At 50.7% G+C, this 22,548-nt stretch overlaps 2 protein-coding genes across 5 annotated transcripts in view; one reads left to right on the forward strand and one right to left on the reverse strand.

Moving 5' to 3' along the window:
• The window catches only part of LOC146009439 (EF-hand calcium-binding domain-containing protein 6-like), a 91,740-nt gene that overhangs the window by 60,070 nt on the left and 9,122 nt on the right, over positions 1 to 22,548 (reverse strand). The window contains exon 1 of one of the 3 annotated variants that reach the window (XM_083149827.1): positions 16,325 to 16,685. The exons of 1 other annotated variant lie outside the window; for it this stretch is intronic. In XM_083149827.1, coding sequence (XP_083005953.1) covers positions 16,325 to 16,340 — 16 coding nt within the window. In that variant the 5' untranslated portion in view covers positions 16,341 to 16,685. Of the gene's footprint in view, positions 1 to 14,886; positions 14,969 to 16,324; positions 16,686 to 22,548 lie in introns of those variants that run through there. One more of the 3 variants, XM_083149826.1, reaches the window with a different exon arrangement.
• GPAM (glycerol-3-phosphate acyltransferase, mitochondrial) overlaps positions 21,942 to 22,548 on the forward strand; it is a 55,609-nt gene continuing 55,002 nt past the window's right edge. The window contains exon 1 of one of the 2 annotated variants that reach the window (XM_083149831.1): positions 21,942 to 22,084. The gene's annotated coding sequence lies outside the window, so the exon portion shown is untranslated. The remainder of the gene's footprint in view (positions 22,085 to 22,548) is intronic. The other variant, XM_083149829.1, reaches the window with a different exon arrangement.

Consider the following 22,548-nt stretch of genomic DNA (forward strand, 5'->3'; position numbering starts at 1 on the left):
CAAGCCCCTTTGCAACTAGGTCATGCCCCCAAAATTTTTGACGCGTGCTGTAGGGGTGCACACTGTCCCTCTTTGGGACAATCAGAAGTTGGGAGGCATGCATACATGGCAGCATTGTATACTTGCCTACTTTTAAAAACTAGTTTTCAGGGAGATGATACTTGGTAGTAGAATTTCGCAAAGCGCCCCATTGAGGGGGCGTGTCATGCTCCACCCATAGGGTGTGTCTAGTTCCATATATAGAGAGATTGTGAACGTGGCCCCTAGAAGCGTGGGTGTGTACTGCTACATCTGAGAGGAATCTTGTCAAATGACTTATATCCAAATGTAGATGAGCCCTAAAGCAGGTAGTAAGAGCTACTATACTTGGTAAAGTGCTGGGAAATGGTGCTAATGATTCAATGTAAATGTATCTGTCTCTCATTCCTTTTTTCCTCAAAAATTTAACAGTGTAATGTGGGCTAGGTGACATGAGGGAGATTGCAAGACTAATGAGGGAGAGAGGGAGATTGCTGCTATGTCAGGGAGTCACCTGCAGAATGCAGTAGGGGAGGTAACTATGATGTAACAGTGTAATGTGGGCTAGGTGACATGAGGGAGATTGCTAGACTAATAAGGGAGAGAGGGAGATTGCTGCTATGTCAGGGAGTCTCCTGCAGAATGCAGTAGAGGAGGTAACTATGATGTAACAGTGTAATGTGGGCTAGGTGACATGAGGGAGATTGCTAGTCTAATGAGGGAGAGAGGGAGATTGCTGCTATTTCAGGGAGTCTCCTGCATAATGCAGGAGGGGAGGTAACTATGCTGTTATAGGGTAATGTGGGATAGGTGACATGAGGGAGATTGTTAGACTAATGAGGGAGAGAGGGAGATTGCTGCTATGTCAGGGAGTCTCCTGCAGAATGCAGGAGGGGAGGTAACTATGATGTAACAGTGTAATGTGGGCTAGGTGACATGGGGGAGATTGCTAGACTAATGAGGGAGAGAGGGAGATTGCTGCTATGTCAGGGAGTCTCCTGCAGAATGCAGTAGAGGAGGTAACTATGATGTAACAGTGTAATGTGGGCTAGGTGACATAAAGGAGATTGCTAAACTAATGAGGGAGATTGCTAGACTAATGAGGGAGATTGCTGCTATGTCAGGGAGTCTCCTGCAGAATGCAGTAGAGTAGGAAAATATGCAGCATTCTGGAGGCACAAAGTGATCGGAGGAGTCTAAAATAACAGACAATTCAACAGATTCGCGACCCCATGCTGAGAAGGTCGGGATCCACATTTTGAGAACCGTTGCTATAATTAATGGTCACTTACAGCAATTGCCATCACTAGATACAGATTACCAGAAATGCGCAGTAACATAACATTGGTCCCCGTACGAACGAACGCACTTTGCGAACGGACCTCAATAAGGCCCTTGGTGTATATCCTAATGCTTTGTTACTCACATGACTGGACAAGGAGTTTGCCGGTCACAATCATTTCTCACCCACTAATGTAACGTAATACATGTCATGGAAGTGTCACTCACGTCTGTGTCACATTCCTGCCTTACTGACACCTCAGTAAATATTAACCAGCGAGGTAACATTCCATTTAAGCCTGGGTCAGTAATCAATAAATTACTAATCTAACAGATAATGGGGTCAATCCTATACCACGCAATAAACTTGCGGGTGCGAGTCATCTCGGCAGTGTCCGTACTTTTTACGGCGGCTGAGATTCGCACAAAAGCGCTCGCTGCCCCATAGAGTCCCAAACACTTGGTGCGAAGTGGAATTACATTGGCCCCATTCTGCCTGTCATTGTACCTTCAATAGCTTAATGCAGCCGATTCCACATCAGTCTCCTGCAGATGGAGCATTAGTGCTGCAGATGGCATTCCCCAGCCATTATCCTCAATGAGCAGGACGGTCTGACTCCTGTGTACCATGTAGTGAGTTTGGGGAGTTTACACCATCTCAGGTGGTGTAAACCTATTTTAGCCTATGAAATCATATTTGCAGGAAAGGGATCTTTCGCTCCCTCTCCTTCAGCCTCCAACCAGTGACTGAATCTTTCCCCCGGAGGGGTCTTTCCAAGTGTATCTTTTAGGACTCCTCCAGTCTCCAGCATTAATATCTGCAGTGCACCAGTTAGCAATGCATAGCATACGCCTCTAGCTGCAGGCTGCTGTGTGAAACACGATGGGACAGCTGAGCCGTCACTCAGCTTTTTTTTTTTTTTTTATATACAGCGATGATGGCTGTCAATTAGGGATGGCCATTGCCATCGATGGTTGCCATTGATGGAATTCTGCAACTGGCCATCGATAGGGCTTAACTATGCAATGGATGACCATCGATATACATTTACATATCGATGGTCATCCATTGTATTTGATTGATTGGCCTGTGGGCCAATCAAAACACAGGGGGCGGGGCTTCACGGTTGTCGGGGCGGAGCTATGCTCTGTGTCCTGGCACTTTAAAAAAAAAAAAAAAGCTAAACATTGTTTTGCTATTCCATCAAAAGAGGGAAACCATCTGGTTATCCCCCATCGATGGCAAAAGTATTCTACATCGGCCATGAACCATCGATGATTTTGAATCATCGATGGTCGATGGCCATCCCTACTGTCAATCCCGGCAGCAGGGAACTGGGGGCAAAGTGGGCGCTGCACTGCCAGTGCCTGTGACCTGACGCTGCACGCACAGCAGCTACCGACTCGGTGCGGGGGCGCTCCCCGCAGACCCTGGCGGTGCTGGCTCCTCCAAGCCACCACAGGGTCTGCCGCAGTATTGTTAGGCCACTGGCCTCTATGTATTGGTTCCCAATGGGACCAATTCCAAGACTCACTTGTTCTGGAAGCTCTTTCACCTGCTCCTTTACATATGTCTAGTAGAACCTAGAACCCAGCACGTACGTGCCTACCTTTAAAAACACCTATCAGGGCGCACATGGACAGGCGAAGCAGCAACAGGGTTTTGGGCTATGGAGCCGAGCTATAAACTCGTTATAAATTCCCACCCCCATGATGGCAAATCCTGCGACACACCGGTATTGGAGGAAAGCAGGGCTAAAATGATGACAGTCCAAACCATTTTAGTCTCGCCCCCTCCGAGAGCACCCACGATTCACGGCTTTATCTGTGTATTCTGCCTGATATCATAGAAAACGAGTGGGACTCTTCTGGGGTTGTGGGAGACTACCCCAAGAAGTGTGAGTCTCCCACAGCTTCCAGTAGAGTAGGTAAGTATTACTTACCCAGCATCTATCTCCATATAACCCCTTCTCTCATAGGCAAATAAAGGGGGGGGGGGGGTCCAGTTGCATGAAACCCCCCTCCTCTTGGCAAGGTGCTCAACTTATGACAATTACTTCCGCCACATCATGCAGTGTACGGGACAGAGCGGAGCTGCTGCACGTGCCCAGTGCGAGCAGCTTCTTCTTCCAGGTTTGCTGTGTGTGTGGATCTGATTCTGAGTCCTCCATCAGTGCTCTAGGCCAAAGAGCAGCTGCCAGTAAGAAGAGACAGGAGCCTTACCATGAGGTGCGAGAATGTGAGCTTAGAAAGTGCAGTACTGCTTCTATTGTTTGGGCATTTATTTGTTATGGTATGTTTAACCTTTTCCTGAGCACTTATTTATATTTTTATAAATGTTTGATACAACCTATAGTTCACATTTTCCAGACAACCTAGCTGCTGCACAGGTGCACTCATTACTCACTGACACATTTTAAAAGATCCTCAGCGGGTGCTAATTACTTCACTTGTGATTCTGTGAGGAGACCTGGAAAACATGAACTGTTGGTAGCTCTCGAGGACTAGGGTTGGCTACCCCAGGTCTATACTATAACCCATCCACAGAGATAGAGACGCATCTATCAAACAATATTTGCGATTAAATCCCTGAAAACACCCGTTTTTGTGTGTTAGCCGCAGTATCCCCCGAATGTACCTAAGGGGACCCCTGCTGCGACACCCCCTGCATCGTCGCCGGACGCATCCCCCACACGTTTCTATGGGGGATGTGACGCTGACCGATGTATCAACATCGGGCAACAGCGGTTCGCATCCCTGACATTCTGAGATGGCGATAGCCCATTGTAGCCTATGTGCTACGGATCGCACTGCCCCGGCTTCAGTGCGGTCAGCGGGGTTGGCGGGGGGTCGGCGCTAACCGCGCATGTGCAGGCTTCCGGTTCAGGGCATCGCAGGGACGGGCTGTTTTCGGAACCCTGTCCTGCGCCTCAGGCATCATCATCATAATATCATAAATTCCAGGGAGATTTCTAGGTTCTTCTACCGCTCCCCCAGACTCCCGAACTTGCTCCAATGATCCACAGTGGGAGATTAGCCCTGTACACATGCATCGATTTTTCCCGATTTTCGGTTCGATTTTGCTTATAGAAGCAAAATCGAATAGAATCCTAAACGAAATCGAATGGTTTTTGTGCCACTTTCGAACTACATTCGAGTCGATGCGTACTCCCGTTTTCACAAAATCGAACAGAAAAATCTACTGTGCAGCCAAGGAAATATCGAATTCGATCCAGTAAATCGAATGTGTACAATGTACAATGAATGTAAATCGAATTCGATATCTAATTCAAAAGTACAGATCTAATGCCAGATCGAATGAAAAGATCTAATGCCAGATCTAATAGAAAATCGAATCTAACATCGAAACAAAAGCATTCCGATGTGTGAGTACAGGGCTATTGTGCATGGCATTTGGAAACCCGAATATAGAGATCCTGCGTTTGCCAACTACCTCCTGTATAAGGCAATTGTTTTTCAGGAAGAATCCTTACACGTTGCTGGAGAAGCATTTTGTGCAGGATTTAGGGATCTTCTCCCTGTGATAAATTGGCCCCTAAACTTCCTCCTTTCAGAACTACAGAAGGACGCTATTGTCACTAGTGTCCAGCCTCTGTGTGTAGGGATTGGCTGATACAGGACAATGGCGTGTAATCAACCGTACAGCAGCCGTGCATGGGAAGCTAATGTGTCACTACTGCTAAGGAATGGGAACCTGTACGAGTGACTGTAAGAGATACTTGAGTCCGCGTGTATTCCACTACAGACATACATTAACAAATCTTATTCTGCCATTAACCACACTGTCATTATACAGGTGTTGGCACTGAGAGTGTTAACTGTTTGTCCCACCCCGTTCTGAATGAAATCCCCAGTAAAGGGTAATTAAGGCGACACTATTGGCCTATTTCAGACAAGTGGCCTTTGTTCCCTTTGTCCAGCGTATAGTAGCAGCGAGAGGCGCGGCGGAGAGGGGAAAGGAACACATCGGATGTTACTTGGGCAACCGCATTCACGCCAGCCCAAAAAAAAAACCCTCACTGGACAAAGGGAACCAAATAAAACCAAAATCTAAATATGAACAAAAATGGATTAAAGGGATTGGAATACCCTGATGGAACTCTGGGGGAATGAGAATCCGGCAGGCAGGACAGGCACTACGGTGTGGTGGGAGATGAAAATAGTGTGCTAAGTGCAGCGAGCCATGTGATTGGACACAGTACACTTAAGGTCCATACAGACTGGGAGACTATGCTCAGCGGGTATGGACAGCGATGATTGTCAGTGGGGGGAGGACGGCTTTCCATAGTGCAGCGCTATGCAAAGCCATCCTCAAAACCGTCTGCTGGTAATACCAGCAGATGAACAGCTTTCCCAGCGATGATGCAGGAGCACGCAGCAGCGCTCACCGCTCATCGGAGTTGATTTTATACAGTGTGGCGAGCATCCCCTCGCCATGCTTCGGGCTCGGTGGCTCGCCAGTAGCAGCAGCGGACACTGACACAATTACAGTATAACAGTGGCAGAGATATATTCCTAGACAAGAACATGAGACCATCACATACACTGTCCACTGTATGATGCAATTTATTACAGTGATATTTGCAATCAGATTGCACCTGGCTGCGATTAGAAATGACGTAATCTTAAAATCTTGCTCTAGTTTAATTGAACTGCTATATATAAGAAGAGTCGGCCCCCAGGTACAGAAGTCCTTCCACGCTGCCGAGTGTCACTGCACACAGGAATCCTATTATTTCCAGGAACTCGCAGCGGCGTAACTATAGCACCGCAGCCCCCGCCACCGCGGGGGGGGGGGGGGGGGGGCGCTGTGCATGTGGGGGCGCCGGGGGCTGCAGTGCTATAGTTATACCCCCCCATTCCTCCGCAGACTTACCTATCTCGCTGGTCCCGGCGGCTCCGTTCTTCTGCTGAGGACCACCACAAAATGGCCGACCCCATATAGCACACAGTTCTCTGAAACTGTCTGCTGTATGGGGGCGGCCATTTTGTGGTGGTCCTCAGCAGAAGAAGAACGGAGCCGCCATGTACATAGATAATCAATTGGTCCACACCTAATGGTTGACAGTTAGTAGGTCAAAAGGTCAATAGGGTCAAAGGGTCTACAGTTAAATGGTTAATGTAGACTTGGGTTGACAGGGAGGGGCTGTAGCACAGTTCAAAGTTCAAAAAGCAGACCACACCCTCTGCCATTCCAATGGCTCACTGGCAGTTGGTGTGGCTCCTCCCCTATTTGAATTTTGAACTGTGCTGCAGCTGCCATTGATTAGAAGAATTAACAGAGGTATTGGGATTTTTGGCCACTAGCGGGGGGTTTCTACCGTGTCTTATCTTGGACAGAAGAGCAATTCTGCAGAGTTTAACTGATTTGTATGAATTATTTTCCGCTTTATAAAGAACTGGATATATAAATACCTGCAGATTATTTGCGCTTTGTTTGCTAAATCAAAATTAATTAGCTGAGAAATGTCAACAGCTCGTTGAGAACAAGTGGAACGACGCCCAAGAGTAATTAACATTCCGGAAGGTGTTTCTGCTGGTATTACTCTCTGTTACATAATACATAATAATATAACACAGCTCAGGTTCATTTTTTTTGTAACGCTATTTAAAGGGAAAAATTTATTGAACTATCGGGGTGATTCAGGACAGCTCTCTAAGCAGCGGTCGCTTGCCAACCGGCTGAACACCCGCCGCCACGCCGAATCCCCTCGGTGAGGAGATGTATGCGAACACACCCCCTCGCATGCCATTATATAACTTTGGCCGGCATTGGAGCGTATAAACGGATAAAGAGATTAGACAATTTCAGAAATTGTGCCTTTAGCTGTCTGTGAATTCCTTAATAAAACCTGCTGGAAAATGAGGCTAATTTCAGCACTGGGGCCAGGGGCTTTCTGTATCTGTGTGGAGTTTGCATTGTCCCCCCATGTATTCTCATTTCTGGAGCTCATTTTTTCTGAGGATCGTAGTACTTTCTCATTAACATATTTTTTTAAGAACATTATTCATCTCAATAACACATAAGGTTTGATGCTGAGAATGTACACTTGTTTGATGGTGTATCTTTTGCACATACAGTAAATCATGGCGAAATGCAGGTGGACTTCCAGTTGCCCAGAAATTATTCCTCCCCTTCCCCAGCCTGGTCACAAGCCTCAAATCATGATCAGAATAGCTGAAGTATAAGGTGCGTATAAAGTGGAGCTGCAGGCACTAAACATAGTATAAAGAACGGTGGACCAAGTCTTTAGGTCAACACCGTTGGGTCGACAGGTGGCAAGATCGACAGTGGTCTAGGTCGACATGGGTGAAGGTGGACAAAAAACAGTGAAAAACCCATGTCGACCTAACGACCTGTTGACCTAACCCATGTCAACCTAACGCATATGGCGACCTTGTCCCATGTCAACCTAGACACCTGTCGACCTTCACCCATGTCGACCTTGCCACCTGTCGACCCAACGGTGTCAACCTAATGACTGTCGACCTAAGTGCTGTTGACAGTACTACCGTATCCCATAATAAGCACACCTGTGCACCAACAAGGAGATCTGGAAAACATGCTCTATTATTAGAGGTCCAGAGTTTAGAAAACCCGGTATAACATTATTCAGAGTTTAAGGAGACCAATCTCTTATATATTTGGCTACTTCTGTCACTCAAAGTGTGTCTGAAGCTGTAACGCTGGGTGGAGCCTCTGACTCACATGACAGACTCACATGACAGAGAACCAGCCCAGTGAGCCCACAGACAGTGCCAGACACCCTCTGCCTCTCCATGTTACACAGCAAAGACACAGCTACTCACCAGACACACCAGGTGAGCGCCCCACACCTCCATACCTCCCAACATGACCCTCTCCAGGAGGGACAGAATGCTCTGTTTGTGGACTTCCATCTTAATTTATGATTGTCATCACCTGTCATTTTAAACAGGGTAATTGATAAGAAAGGTGTTTAAGCACAGGTGATGGTAATCCATAAATTAAGAAGAAAGTCCAGAAACAGAGCATTGTGTCCCTCCTGGAGAGGGTCATATTGGGTATGCACCTCCCTCCCTCCCCCCCCCATTCACGGCATCCCCACGATTAAATGGCACATGCAAAACACTGACATGGCTATGGTCGACAATGAAAAAGGTTGACAAGATTTATTTTTCAATGTTTTCATATTCATTCTCATGTGTCGACATGGACACCAATGAAGTGCCACACTTATGTCAACATTTACATGTGTTGACCTTTCTGTGTTGATTTTTTCTTGTGGCGATTCGCGGCACCCCCCCCGCGACCCCCCTCCCGCGATTTGCAGCACACCCCCCGCAATTCGCGGCACCCCCGGTGACTCCCGCAATTCGCGGCCCCACCCCGTGACACACCCCCCCTCCTGCGATTCTCGGCACCCCGCGACCCCTCCTCCCACGATTCGCGCCAACCCCCGGTCCCCCATCCCGCGGTTCACGGTGCCCCCCACGAACCTCCCTACCGCGATTCCCCACCCCTGACCCCCCTCCTGTCATTGCGGCAACCCCCCGCCCCCGCGACCCACTGCAACCCCCCGCGCCCCCCTCCCACGATTCGCAGCACCCACCCCCCCCCCCACTACCCCCCTCCCGCAATTCACGGCATCCACCCACGACCCCTCCTCCCATGATTCGCGGACACCCCTCACCTCCTCCCTCCCCCCCCCACCCCCGCGCGTGATTCATGGCAACCCCAGGATTAAATGGCACATGCAAAACACTGGCACGGTTATGGTCGACAATGAAAAAGGTTGACATGAGTTTTTGAAGATTTATTTTTCTTTTTTTGAATGTTTTCATATTCATTCTCATGTGTCGACATGGACACCGATGAAGTGCCACACTTATGTCAACATTTACATGTGTTGAACTTTCTGTGTTGATTTTTTCTTGTAGCAATTTTTTTCCAGTGACAACTATGAACTATGTGCACGTCAACCTACACATCATCAACCAATTCTTTGTATAATATATAACACCTGTTCTGTTTTACTGTAGGTGTTTTAAGTCAGACCTTTTACTGCTACTATTACTGTTTATGTAAATGCATTCTGAATGACAGCAACATCCTACCATCCTTCTACAAGAATATATAACCAACTAGGTGATTCATCGCGCCCCGTGCCCCCCCCCTCCCGCAATTCACGGACCCCCCGCGCACCCCCCTCCCGCGATTCGCAACCCCCCCTCGCGCAATTCACGCCCCCTCCCACGCTTTGCGGACCCCCGCCCTCTCCCGCGATTCGCCGACACCTGCGCCCCCTCCCTACCTTGATTCACGGCACCCCCGCGCCCCTCCCGCAATTCTTGGCACCCCTAAGCCCCTCTTTAGTCCCCCGTATACTCACACACCCCTATCACTACCCAGCTTCCTGCTCTCCTGAACCGTAACTTCCACCACTGGGGAGTCGCTGACGCTGTTTTGCCCACATGCCCCTATCATGCCTCATAGCCTCATAACATTGACAACAAAAAAAGGTGAATAACTCATGTCAACCCTTTCGTGAGTCAACCTTTTCTGTGTCGACTTTTGGTACTTGTGTATTTTGGCGGCGCCCATCGCATCGCATACCATAACGCATGCAATGGTATGCGATGCGATGCGATTTCGGTGGTTAGTGCACGATGGCATACAATTTTGAAATTGTATGCCATTGTACATGGCATACAATGCCATACGATGCGATGCGATTAAACATTGTATAAGCACCCTAATGTGTGCTTATACAATGTTAAGCACCCTAATGGGTGCTTACAATGTTAAATGCACCCCCACGCCACCCCCCCCCACTATAAACGTGAACCCGAAGCGTGGCGAGCGGCGGCGGTACACGTCCTACGACCTTTTCATACCCCCACTATCCACGTCGGCGTGGAGTTGAGAATAGATTAGTGTGGCGAGCGCAGCGAGCCACCGAGCCCGAAGCGTGGCGAGGGGACGCGGATACCTGTGAAGCCCGCAAAGGGACGCGTTTACCTGTGAAGGTATCCGTGTTCCCTCGCAGGGCTCGCTGCGCTCGCCACACTTCGGGCTCGGTGGCTCGCTGCACTCGCCACACTAATCTATTCTCAACTCCACGCCGACGTGGATAGTGGGGGTATGAAAAGGTCGTAGGACGCGTACCGCCGCCCCTCGTGGGCTCGCTGCGCTCGCCACGCTTCAGGTTCACGTTTATAGTGGGGGGGTGACGTGGGGGTGCATTTAACATTGTAAGCACCCATTAGGGTGCTCAAAAGCACCCTTTAGGGTGTATATACGATTTTTAATCGTATAGGGGGTCAAAATCGCGTTGCATCGCATCGCATGCCATCGTGTACATGGCATGCGATGCGATACGTTCATCGTACGATGCACATCGGGGGCGCCGCTATAATACACAAGTACCCAACTTTTCACACGTGACAACCGTCCTTGTGCACTTTGACCTTGCGGGGTCTACCTAGACATTGTTGGCCTACCATACCACACTCTGTAGATTTCCGCTACGAGGAGAGATTGCAGCGTCTGCGTTGCTGGTGATTAGGCCTCTGCTCACCAAAGAAAGGGCTTCTGCTACGTCAGTGCTGTAGAACAGCTGGTCCTGGTAATTTATTAGTGACACAGGGACCTCTGCAGACCTGAGCTCAGCACTTCTTCCCCTAGGGTAGCGCATAGATCAGTGCATGCACCTTGCCATCGCCTAATGTGGCTCGTCAGCAGTTACCGCAGCCTCTGGGAACAGCGAGCACATTAGGCCAGCGCTGGTGTGAGGGGGAGAGCCGCTCACAGATACACTAATCAGATCTCAGCTGTGAGCAGCCATATGCTCCTGTGTGCGGATGAGGGTGACAGCATGTGACATACAGTAGACTGGCAGGGCTGCTATGAGAAATTGTAGGGCCCGGGACTGACAAAATATGCAGGGCCCCCTCCCCAATTATTGTCAGCGCCATCAATTTGAATTTAAAAAAATAATAATTGACGGTAGGGGCGGCGGGGTGGGGATGACAAAGTGGTATAACATTTTTTAAAGGTACTTCAAACATAATGGGGGAAATTTAATTTCCCCCATTATGTCACACACTGCAATGCCCATTACATATTACTAGGTGATTCATCGCGCCCTACGGGCGCTCTTCACACCGGCGTAAGGGGCTACGCCCCTTAATTTGTGAACATTTGTTTTGTGAGAAATATGGTTAGAATTGTATGAAAGATGCCCTGTATTGCAGCTTCTGGCAGTGGGTGAGGGTCCAGCGTGGCAGCACAGGAGTACCGGACGGTGGCCCTGAGTCAGTGTCTCCTCCTACTGGGTGGGAGTTAGGGTGCATGAGAGCAGGAGGCTGGGATATGAGGCATGATAGGGGTATGTGGGCAACACAGCGTCAGCGATTACCCAGTGGTGGAAGTTACGGTTCAGGAGAGCAGGAAGCTGGGTAGTGATAGGGGTGTGTGGGCATACGGGGGACTAAAGAGGGTGGTGGACACTGTGCAGCTTCTGCCAGTGGGTGAGGGTCCAGCGTGGCAGCACAGAAATACAGGAGTCAGTGTCTCCTCCGACTGGGTGGGAGTTAGGGTGCATGAGAGCAGGAGGCTGGGCGGTAAAGCATGATAGGGGAATGTGGGCAACACAGGGTGAGCGGGTCTCCACTGGCGGAAGTTACGGGGCAGGAGAACAGGAGGCAGGGCAGTGTCCTCCCACATTGATGGCAAAAGTATTCAACATCGGCCATAAACCATCGATTATTTGAAAATCATTGATGGTCGATGGGCATCCCTAGAACTGGAGGAGGGTGGGGGACAGTATGCAGCTCCCAGCAGTGGGTGAGCGTCTCCTCCCACTGGGAGGGAGTGAGCGTGCATGAGAGCAGGAGGCTGTATAATAGTGGTATGTGGGCAAGACATTGATAAAAGTTGTGGCGCTGGTGCAGAGGGCAGTGGGGAAACCTGCAGTGCGGCAGCCAGGGCCGGATTTCCCACCTAGGGGCGGTACCTGCTTGTGGTGGTACAGGATCCCCCATTGTCACGGGGGTACGTGAAATGCGGGAGCGGGGGCAGCGGTGGTCCGCTGGGGGGTGGAATTGCCGGAAGGGGGTCTGGGGGGTCTGCAAATTGCGGGAGGGGGGGTGGTGTGTGGGGATCCGCGGTTAGCGGGAGGGGGCGGGGGTCCGCAAATCGTGGGCGGGGGCGCGGGGGGGCTTGAATCGTGGGAAGGGGGGTCCGCAAATTGCGGGAGGGGGGTTGTCGGGTTAGTGAATTGCGGGAGGGGGGGTTGCGGAGGTTCGTGAATTGCAGGAGGGGCGCGTGGGGTGCCGTGAGTCAAGGGGGGGTGGTGCGGGGGTCCGTGAATCACGGGAGGGGTCATGAATCGCAGGAGGCGGGGGTCGTGGGGGGGCTGCGAATCGCAGGAGGGGGGGTGTGGGGGGTTGCCGTGAATTGCATGAGGGGGGCGTGAATCAAGGGAGGGTGGGCGCAGGGGGGTGGTGCGGGGGTCCGTGAATTGCGGGAGGGGGCATGAATCGCGGGAGGGGGGGTCGTGGGGGGTTCCGAATCGCAGGAAGGGGGGTAAGGGGGGTGCCGTGAATTGCGTGAGGGGGGCATGAATCGCGGGAGGGGGGGTCCCCGAATGTGTGAATTACGGGGCGGTCGCAAATCACGAGAGGTGCCGAGGGGGCCCGCAAATCGCGGGAGGGGGGCGCTACGGGGGGTTTCGTGAATCGCGGGAGGGGGGGTCGTAAGGGGTTGCGAATCGCAGGAAGGGGGGTGTGGGGGATGCCGTGAATTGCGTGAGGGGGGCATGAATCGCGGGAGGTGGGGTCCCCGAATGTGTGAATTAGGGGGCGGTCGCAAATCGCGAGAAGTGCCGAGGGGGCCCGCAAATCGCGGGAGGGGGGCGCTACGGGGGGTTCCGTGAATTGCGGGAGGGGGCGGCGCGAATTGCGGGAGGGGGGTCGCAAATCATAGTAGGGGGGGGTGCCGTGAATCGCGGGAGGGGGGGTCGCGGGGGGCCCTTTTAATGCCGGGAGGGGGGGTCGCAGGGGTCCCGCGAATCGCGGGAGGGGAGGATGCAGGGGTCCTGCGAATCGCGGGAGGGGGTGGTCACGGAGGTCCAGCGAATCGCGGGAGGGGGTGGTCGGGTCTGGGAAGGATATTAGACAGCACTTACATCGACAGCCATTACATCGACACCATTAGTTCGACAGCTCAATAGGTCGACATGGTTTTAGGTCGACATACCATTAGGTCGACATGTCATTATGTCGACAGCTCATTAGGTCAACAGCTCATTAGGTCGACAGATCATTAGGTCGACATGTTTTTAGGTCGACACTGCCATTAGGTCGACAGAGTCTATGTCGACAGTCAAAAGGTCGACATGGGTTTTTTCACTGTTTTTTGGCCGAAATGTCGACATGGACACAGTTTGAAGTGTACCGCAGCCGCTCGCTATGCTTCGGGCACGGTGCCTCGCTGCGCTCGGCACACTATTTTATTCTCCCACCACGCCCTAGTGGATAGTAGGGCATGAAATACCGCCTGTCGGCACATGTCGGCTCAATAAACAGTGAAAAAACCCATGTCGACCTTTTGACTGTCGACATAGACACTGTCGACCTAATGGCAGTGTCGACCTAAAAACATGTCGACCTAATGAGCTGTCGACCTAATGAGCTGTCGACCTAATGAGCTGTCGACATAATGACATGTCGACCTAATGGTATGTCGACCTAAAACCATGTCGACCTATTGAGGTGTCGAACTAATGGTGTCGATGTAATGGCTGTCGATGTAAGTGCTGTCTAACAATAGTCCGGATACCGGGGTGGTCGCGGGGGTCCCGCGAATCGCGGGAGGGGGGTTCGCGGGGGTCCCGCGAATCACGGGAGGGGGGGTCGCGGGGGTCCCGCGACTTGCGGGAGGGTGGAAAGCGGGGGTCCCGCGAATCGCGGGAGGGGGGGTGCGGGGTCCTGCGAATGGCGGGAGGGGGGGTCACGGGGGTTCCGCAAATCGCGGGAGGGGGGGTCGCGGGGGTCCTGCGAATCGCGGGAGGGGGGTCGCGGGGGTCCCGCGATTCGCGGGAGGGGTGGGGTCGCGGGGGTCCCGCGATTCGCGGGAGGGGTGGGGTCGCGGGGGTCCCGCGATTCGCGGGAGGGGGGGTCAGGGGGGGTCCCGCGAATCGCGGGAGGGGGGGTCTCGGGGGGGTCCCGCAAATCGCGGGAGGGGGGGGTCGCGGGGGGTCCCGCGAATCGCGGGAGGGGGGTCGCGGGGGTCCTGGCAGAGGGTAGGGATGTGCAGGAGTAATGGTGGATGGTGGCTGTGGAGTAATGGTGGATGGTGGGCGTGTACTGTAGCCCTGGCTGGGCGGGGGGAGGTGATGTCAAGGGGGTGGAACGTCAGACACATGAAAGTGAAACTGTTCTACACAGGAACGTTCTCCACAGGGGTTGAGTGACAGATCTGGCTAAATATATAAGAGATGCCGCACACCACAATGATCACTACATATTAAGCCACACACTGTAATGCTTAATACAGTATTATGCCACATAGCTGCCGCTTACCTACATGCTCGTTTCCAGGGGTGCATTTCATTGCAAGGGGTTACGTCTCTTCGCTAGGGGTTACATGCTCCTTGCCATGGGTTTCATGCTTGCTGCCGGTGGTTTCATGCTCATTGCCCCAAGGGGAGGTATTAAATGCTCCTTGCCAGGGCGAGGTACATGCTCATTGCCATGGGGAAATACATGCACATTGCAAGGGGTAGTTACATGCTTGTTTCCAAGGGGGTCTTTCTTGCTCATTGTCCAGGGGGAGTTACATGCTCGTTGCCATGGGGGCAGGGCTATTTTTCAGCAGGCTCCAGCAGGAACTGAGGCCCTTATTCTAGTTCACTCTTTCTGACAAAAACCTGATGGTGGCCCTGGAGACTGGTCACGTCCACAGCGAGGGGGAATAAATCTTCCTCCTTCCACAGCAGATTCAGTGCATTCAGCTTGGTATTTCATATATAGGGGCATATGGCAATGTCACTTCTATATGATGGCCATGTAGGGATCAGCTGGTCACATAGAGGAACTGTGAGACCACGCCCCTCATACAAGACTCCACCCCCTTCCTGCAATACTATATTAGAGGGGAAATTAGGGGTTTATTTGCTAAGAGTTCTATGGAAGAAGAGCTGTTGCTATGGGCAGCCAATCACATTGTATCTATTATCTTCTAGAAGGTGCTAAATAACTTATCATTGCTGCCTCACAGGTCATGGGTTTGATTCCCACCATGGCCCTAACTGTGTGGAGTTTGTATATTCTCCCCGTACTTGCGTGGGTTTCCTCTGGGTGCTCCATTTTCCTCCCACAATCCAAAAATATACTGGTAGGCTAATTGGCTCCCAACAAAGTTAACCCTAGAATGTCTGTGTGTGCGTGTACATGTGATAGGGAATATAGATTGTAAGCTCCACTGGGGCAGGGACTGATGTGAGTGTTCAACTATTCTCTGTACAGCGCTGCGGAATATGTGTGCGCTATATAAGAAACTGGTAATAAATACTAAATAGGATAGATTCTGATTAGTTGCTATGGGCAACATCTCATATTCAGTAGAACTCCCATCTTAGTAAATAAACCCCTTGTTGTCAACACAAGGTGCGGAAAGGTTGAAATGCAAAAGGTCGACACAAGCAAATGATCGACATGGAAAAGATTGATGCATGAAAGGGTCGAAACGGGTTTTTATTTGCCAATGTCGACACCGAAGCACGTGGCCCCCAGTAAGTGTAGCGCTGCACACTTGACCGTTCCCAATCGGAGTCACGTGGATGCTAAAGTATGAAAAAGTACAAAAAAATTCATGAAAATCTCATGTCGGCCTTTTCATGTGTCGCCCATTGCCTTTTGTGTGTGTGTGTCGACCTTTTCTCAAAGTTCACCTAGTGCATGTCGACAATTTTGGTGTCAACCTTTTGACTGTCGACATGTAAGTTTTATTTACACTAACCTGGCGGCGTCCACATTATCTGTGTCAAGTAATGAAGGAGATGCCGGGCAGCCTGGAATCCAGTCCTGACACTGCTCCCCCCGATGCAAAACTTCCGCTGTTTGCATGCTGTTGCTCTGGCAACCGACACATGACGATCCGTTCCAAGAAAACTTGGCTCGCGGCTGCAACCGCGCTGCCAAATCCAGCGTGAGATCACCCCTCTGTGTCTGATCCCTGCTTATTGTATGTTCTTGTACAGGATCTGCTGTGAAATAAAAAAAATAGCAAAAAGGAAACTGCAGAAACACCCCATGTACCGTATACAGGTAGAGGAGAGGCGGCGGGGACCGATAGGGAGCCCCATTCTGGCTGCTGGCAGAGGCCACTGTGGCCCTTCTTATTGCTGCTGCCCCTTTGTCGTCACGGAACGCAGTGGCTAAGTAGCTACATTCTCACAGCCTGATATTCAGGGTCTGATTCAGGTTGGCCCATTAAGCAGCATACATTCACGAGAGAGCACTGAGCCAATCAGATTCTGTCGCTGCTGTCCGCAATGTCTGCTCACTCAGCACTTCCCGGACACTACGGACTGCCCACTCCGCCGCTGCACTCACAGACCTGGACCCCACGCTGGCCTGGTACCGCATCGCCTCTCCCTGTAACCACCCCTGACCATAGGCGAATCTAGGGGGTGGTCCGGGGGTGCATTAGCCCATTTTGTAGCTGAGGGATGGGGCTTTCCAACGAGCCCAGCCCTGTGTCTCTAGCCCCCTGGGAACCGGAGATACTGCCAGGCAAAGCTGGAACGTTTTCACTATAGGATAACATGGGACCCGCTAATTTAGACCCCCACCCAGTTCAAAATAGCTGCCAGTTCCCCCTTCGGCATCACTGAAGCTCGAGGTTGATCTAGTTGAACCCAAATCGCTGGGCCTTCAATCTGATACCAGGCTGGATCCATATGGGTTAATTGGTTCCAGGGATATTGAGGTTTAACCGTTTTTTTTTTTCCTTTTCTTTTCTTAAATGTAATTTCATGACTGTTTATGTTCTTTGAGGGCAGATTTCTCTGGAACCAAACAGCCCAGTTTCACGGGACCAAAATCATTCGAAGCCAACTCAAAAGTTCTTCAATATGATACTGGTCTCATGTAAATGGGTCAGTTGGTTCCGAAGATATAGCTGGTTGGATAAAAGGGGGTAGGGAGAGGGGAGTGGTTGTCTCTCCCCCTCACACCAGAAAATGCAGGGACTAGGCTGGTGTATAATACCCCATTCACACCAGAAATGCAGGGACAAACCCGGGAATTCAGCTCCTGGGACAAGCAGGGACATTCCCGGGTTTGGACCCATTCACACCAGAAATGTCCCTGCATTTTCTGGTGTAAGAAGGGGGCGGGAAGGAGGCCGGCAGGAGGTGGGGAGGAGGCGGGCAGTCGGCGGGCAGGCGGCGGAGGTGGGGAGAATACTCACCCCGGTTGCTGGTCCTCCGTGCAGGCCAGGGATCCACACAGGCGGCGGCGCAAATGACGGGACAGGCTGCGGATGAAGATGACGCAGCTCTACGGTGTCCTCACTGCATCATCATCATCCACCGGCTGTCTCGTCATATGCGCCCGCCGCCTGCATGAATTCCCGACGGACAGGACACGGAGGACACGGCAACCCAGTAAGTATACCCTGTACCTTTCACACCAGCCAGGTCCCCAGGATAAACCCGGGAACAACCCTGGTACCTAGCCGGGTTGAAATTTGCCTGGGATTTTGTCCCGGGAACCTTTCACACCAGCGCTAGTACCGGGTTGTTCCCGGACTCAACCCCGGGATTTAGGCTGGTGTGAATGGGGTATCAGGGGTCAGCCAGGGAATGTCTTACCTGGGACCATATTCCCAGGTAAATCCCTGAATTTTCTGTTGTGAAAGGGGTATTATTTCAAACAACCGTGACCTGCAGTGCTCTGAATACAGCCGGGCAGCCCCCTGCTCTCTGCCCAGCTGTCAATGACTGTCACCCCTGCAGCTTCCGCTCCAATTCTTCTCCCCCCTTTCACCTCAGCCGGCCCCCCCTTTAATCAGCGCCAGGCATGCTCCCCCGACATCACGCACAACAACAGCGCGCACAATATTTCAAATGTCCACTCGGCTAGAGGGGACACCAGGAGGGGAGTGGGAGCGTGCTCTGCGCTGCGCTCTGCTCCTCTCCCCATAGAAGCAGCTGCACCGCTCTCCATCTCTCCCTGCAGCAGCAGTGAAGGCTCATATAAAGATTTACAGTAAGTGGCACTTTTGGGGGCATTGCTTAAGGGACGCTACAAGTAGCGGTATGTGGGGGCATTACGCATAATGTGTGGCTTAATGTGTAAGGGGCATTACGGTGTGCAGCATCATGTGTAAGGGGCATTATGTGTGCAGCATCATGTGTAAGGGACATTATGTGTGCAGCATCATGTGTAAGGGGCATTATGTGTGCAGCATCATGTGTAAGGGGCATTATGTGTGCAGCATCATGTGTAATGGGTACTATGGTGTGCGGCATCATGTGTAATGGGTACTATGGTGTGCGGCATCATGTGTAATGGGTACTATGGTGGGCGGCATCATGTGTAATGGGTACTATGGTGCGCGGCATCATGTGTAATGGGTACTATAGTGTGCGGCATCATGTGTAATGGGTACTATGGTGTGCGGCATCATGTGTAAGGGACATTACGGTGTGCAGCATCATGTGTAAGGGACATTATGTGTGCGGCATCATGTGTAATGGGTACTATGGTATGCAGCATCATGTGTAATGGGTACTATGTTGTGCGGCATCATGTGTAATGGGTACTATGGTGTGCGGCATCATGTGTAATGGGTACTATGGTGCGCGGCATCATGTGTAATGGGTACTATGGTGCGCGGCATCATGTGTAATGGGTACTATGGTGCGCGGCATCATGTGTAATGGTTACTATGGTGTGCGGCATCATGTGTAATGGGTACTATGGTGCGCGGCATCATGTGTAATGGTTACTATGGTGTGCGGCATCATGTGTAATGGGTACTATGGTATGCGGCATCATGTGTAATGGGTACTATGGTGTGCGGCATCATGTGTAATGGGTACTATGGTGTGCGGCATCATGTGTAATGGGTACTATGGTATGCGGCATCATGTGTAATGGGTACTATGGTGTGCGGCATCATGTGTAATGGGTACTATGGTGTGCGGCATCATGTGTAATGGGTATTATGGTGCACGGCATCATGTGTAATGGGTACTATGGTGTGCGGCATCATGTGTAATGGGTACTATGGTGCGCGGCATCATGTGTAATGGGTACTATGGTGCGCGGCATCATGTGTAATGGGTACTATGGTGTGCGGCATCATGTGTAATGGGTACTATGGTGCACGGCATCATGTGTAATGGGTACTATGGTGTGCGGCATCATGTGTAATGGGTACTATGGTGTGCGGCATCATGTGTAATGGGTACTATGGTGTGCGGCATCATGTGTAATGGGTACTATGGTGTGCGGCATCATGTGTAATGGGTACTATGGTGTGCGGCATCATGTGTAATGGGTACTATGGTGCGTGGCATCATGTGTAATGGGTACTATGGTGTGCGGCATCATGTGTAATGGGTACTATGGTGTGCGGCATCATGTGTAATGGGTACTATGGTGTGCGGCATCATGTGTAATGGGTACTATGGTGCGCGGCATCATGTGTAATGGGTACTATGGTGCACGGCATCATGTGTAATGGGTACTATGGTGTGCGGCATCATGTGTAATGGGTACTATGGTGTGCGGCATCATGTGTAATTGGTACTATGGTGCGCGGCATCATGTGTAATGGTTACTATGGTGTGCGGCATCATGTGTAATGGGTACTATGGTGTGCGGCATCATGTGTAATGGGTACTATGGTTCCATCAAGCAAGAACCCCCTAGCAATGAGCACGTAGGTAAGCAGCACTTATGTGGCAAATATGTAATGGGCATTACAGTTTGTTATATAGTATGTAATGGGCATCATGATGTGTGACACAATGTGTAATGGGCATTATGGTGTGTGGCCTTATGTGTAATTGGCATTACAGCGTGTGGCTTTATGTGTAATGGGTATTACGGCGTTTGCTAAAATGTGTAATGGGCATTACTGTGTATGGTCTAAAGTGTAATACCACACCCCTTTTTGTGATGCCACGCCTCCTTCCCATGAGGCCACACCCCCTTTTGCCACGCGTCTACGCTGCGCAAAGGTCCCCCCTGCTATTATGTCTAGCTCTGGGACCACCCATTACCATAATTCTAGATTCGCCTATGTCCCTGACTGAGGCCGCCCTTAGGAGTCAGCGCCCAGCGAGTGTCCCTCGAGCCGGACCTTGGGCAATACTGGGTTATACTATCTGAGGTAATTCCGGGAAAAATTGGACCCATTTTTCCCTCAGTAGGCATTTTGGACCCTGAAACCCACCGACGGGCTCAAGATAGGTATGTATCAGTATCACGTATGGGCTTTGGATGTATTAAAGTTTTATTTTTATTTTGTGTCTGTGTGTCTATTTGACTATTTTTATTACTGTGGAACTATAAGTGCCAGCGGGCCCTTTAATGCCCCACATGCTGGGACTTGTGGTACTCCATTACACAATTATCAGCTCGATGCCCACCGCCCAGGGGCATCGAGGACGGGCTTCAACATGGGCAGGTAAGTTCTGGAGGGGGGGACCCCTTCTTTGGGGGGGTCCCCACTCCCCCAGGACTCCTGCCCATGCTGACCAGTCAGGGGGATGAATGCTTTGGCCGGGGGGACTTGTATAAAAAGTCTCCCCCCAGCTGTGGCATTACCCTGCTGGCTGGTTGGGCCCGGTGCTGGTTCTTGAAATACGGAGCACCCCTAGTCATTTTGTCCCCCCGTATTTCGGAAACTAGGACCGGCCCTTGAGCCTGTTGCTGGTTTTATAAAATCCACGGAACCCCGACTTGTTTGTTCCTGTGATTTTATGAAACAAGGACCGGCTCTTTCAGCCCGGGGCTGGTTATGCTCAGGAGGGGGGACCCCACGCAGTTTTTTCCTTTTTTTTAACCCTTTTTTTGGACAGAACCATGCACAGATCACGATGATCTGTGCATGGTTCTGTCAAACTCGCCAGCCAGAACCTGGTCTAATTTTTTGGTGATTTTTGGTAACCTTTACCAAAAATCACACCCTATTACATGTTCGTGTTAGATGCTTTCCAATGGGAAAACATCTGGATGCGAATTGAAGTGTGACCAAAAATCGCACTTCAAAAAGTGCGGTTTTTTGCCGCGAATCGTACCCTATAAAATATGCCATTTTCAGAAAATGGACGAAAACGGCAGATTTTTGCAAAAAAAAAACACAACCCATTACATTTCGCCCCTTGGGTTTTAAGAGGGAAAAAAGAGGGGTGTATGTTATTTGACTTTTATTAACCCCTTCTCTGCCGCATTCTTAGTGCTGTTTTCTTTTTTCTCTTGTCTGTTGACTCATGTTGACTTTGATCCCGTTCTTATCTGTCTACCCTGTCTGTTCCCTGATCTTTCCTCACCTGTTCCTTACCTTGACCCTTTGCTTTCATAATACCACTCGCTATTAAGCAGCTGTCTCCTCTGTTTCTATCACTTCTTGTGGTGCTGCCATCCTGTTCCCGTCCCCCCATCGTGCAGCGAATGTTCCCAGGTGAAGCTCCCGATCCCCACCTGAGAGTTTCCTCTGCATGGTGAGCGTTATCGCAGGATCAGACAATCACAGTACTAAGTATGTTCTCATTCTTTACAATGACGTTATTTATAGATATTTGGGAAATGTCTCACAATTATTCCTATTGTTTACATCTGGATCTTTGCAGTCACTTGTGGAGGTGTCTCGTTGGTACAAGATCAATATTATATCTGCTTATTGATTAGGACAACAGTTCCCTAGTAAATTCTGTACTCTGTACTGCACAGTGCTGCAGCTCAAAATCACACTGTGACGTTCTGTCCCGGCAGTGTTGTTGCACAACGCTGGGAAGTGGCGAAACTAGAAATTTTGCGCCCCCCCCCCCCCTGTCGAAAACCACCCCCCCCCCCACCCATACATTTATTATAAATTTTTTTTTTACCTAAATGCTCAACGCCAGGAATTACATACTCATTGCCATGGGTTTCATGCTCATTGCCAGGGGTTTCATGCTCATTGATTAGAGTTACATGCTCATTGGAAGGGATTTCATGCTCATT

The sequence above is a fragment of the Crinia signifera genome, chromosome 6 (genome assembly GCF_055691185.1).
Source record: "Crinia signifera chromosome 6, ASM5569118v1, whole genome shotgun sequence".
NCBI lineage: Eukaryota > Metazoa > Chordata > Amphibia > Anura > Myobatrachidae > Crinia > Crinia signifera.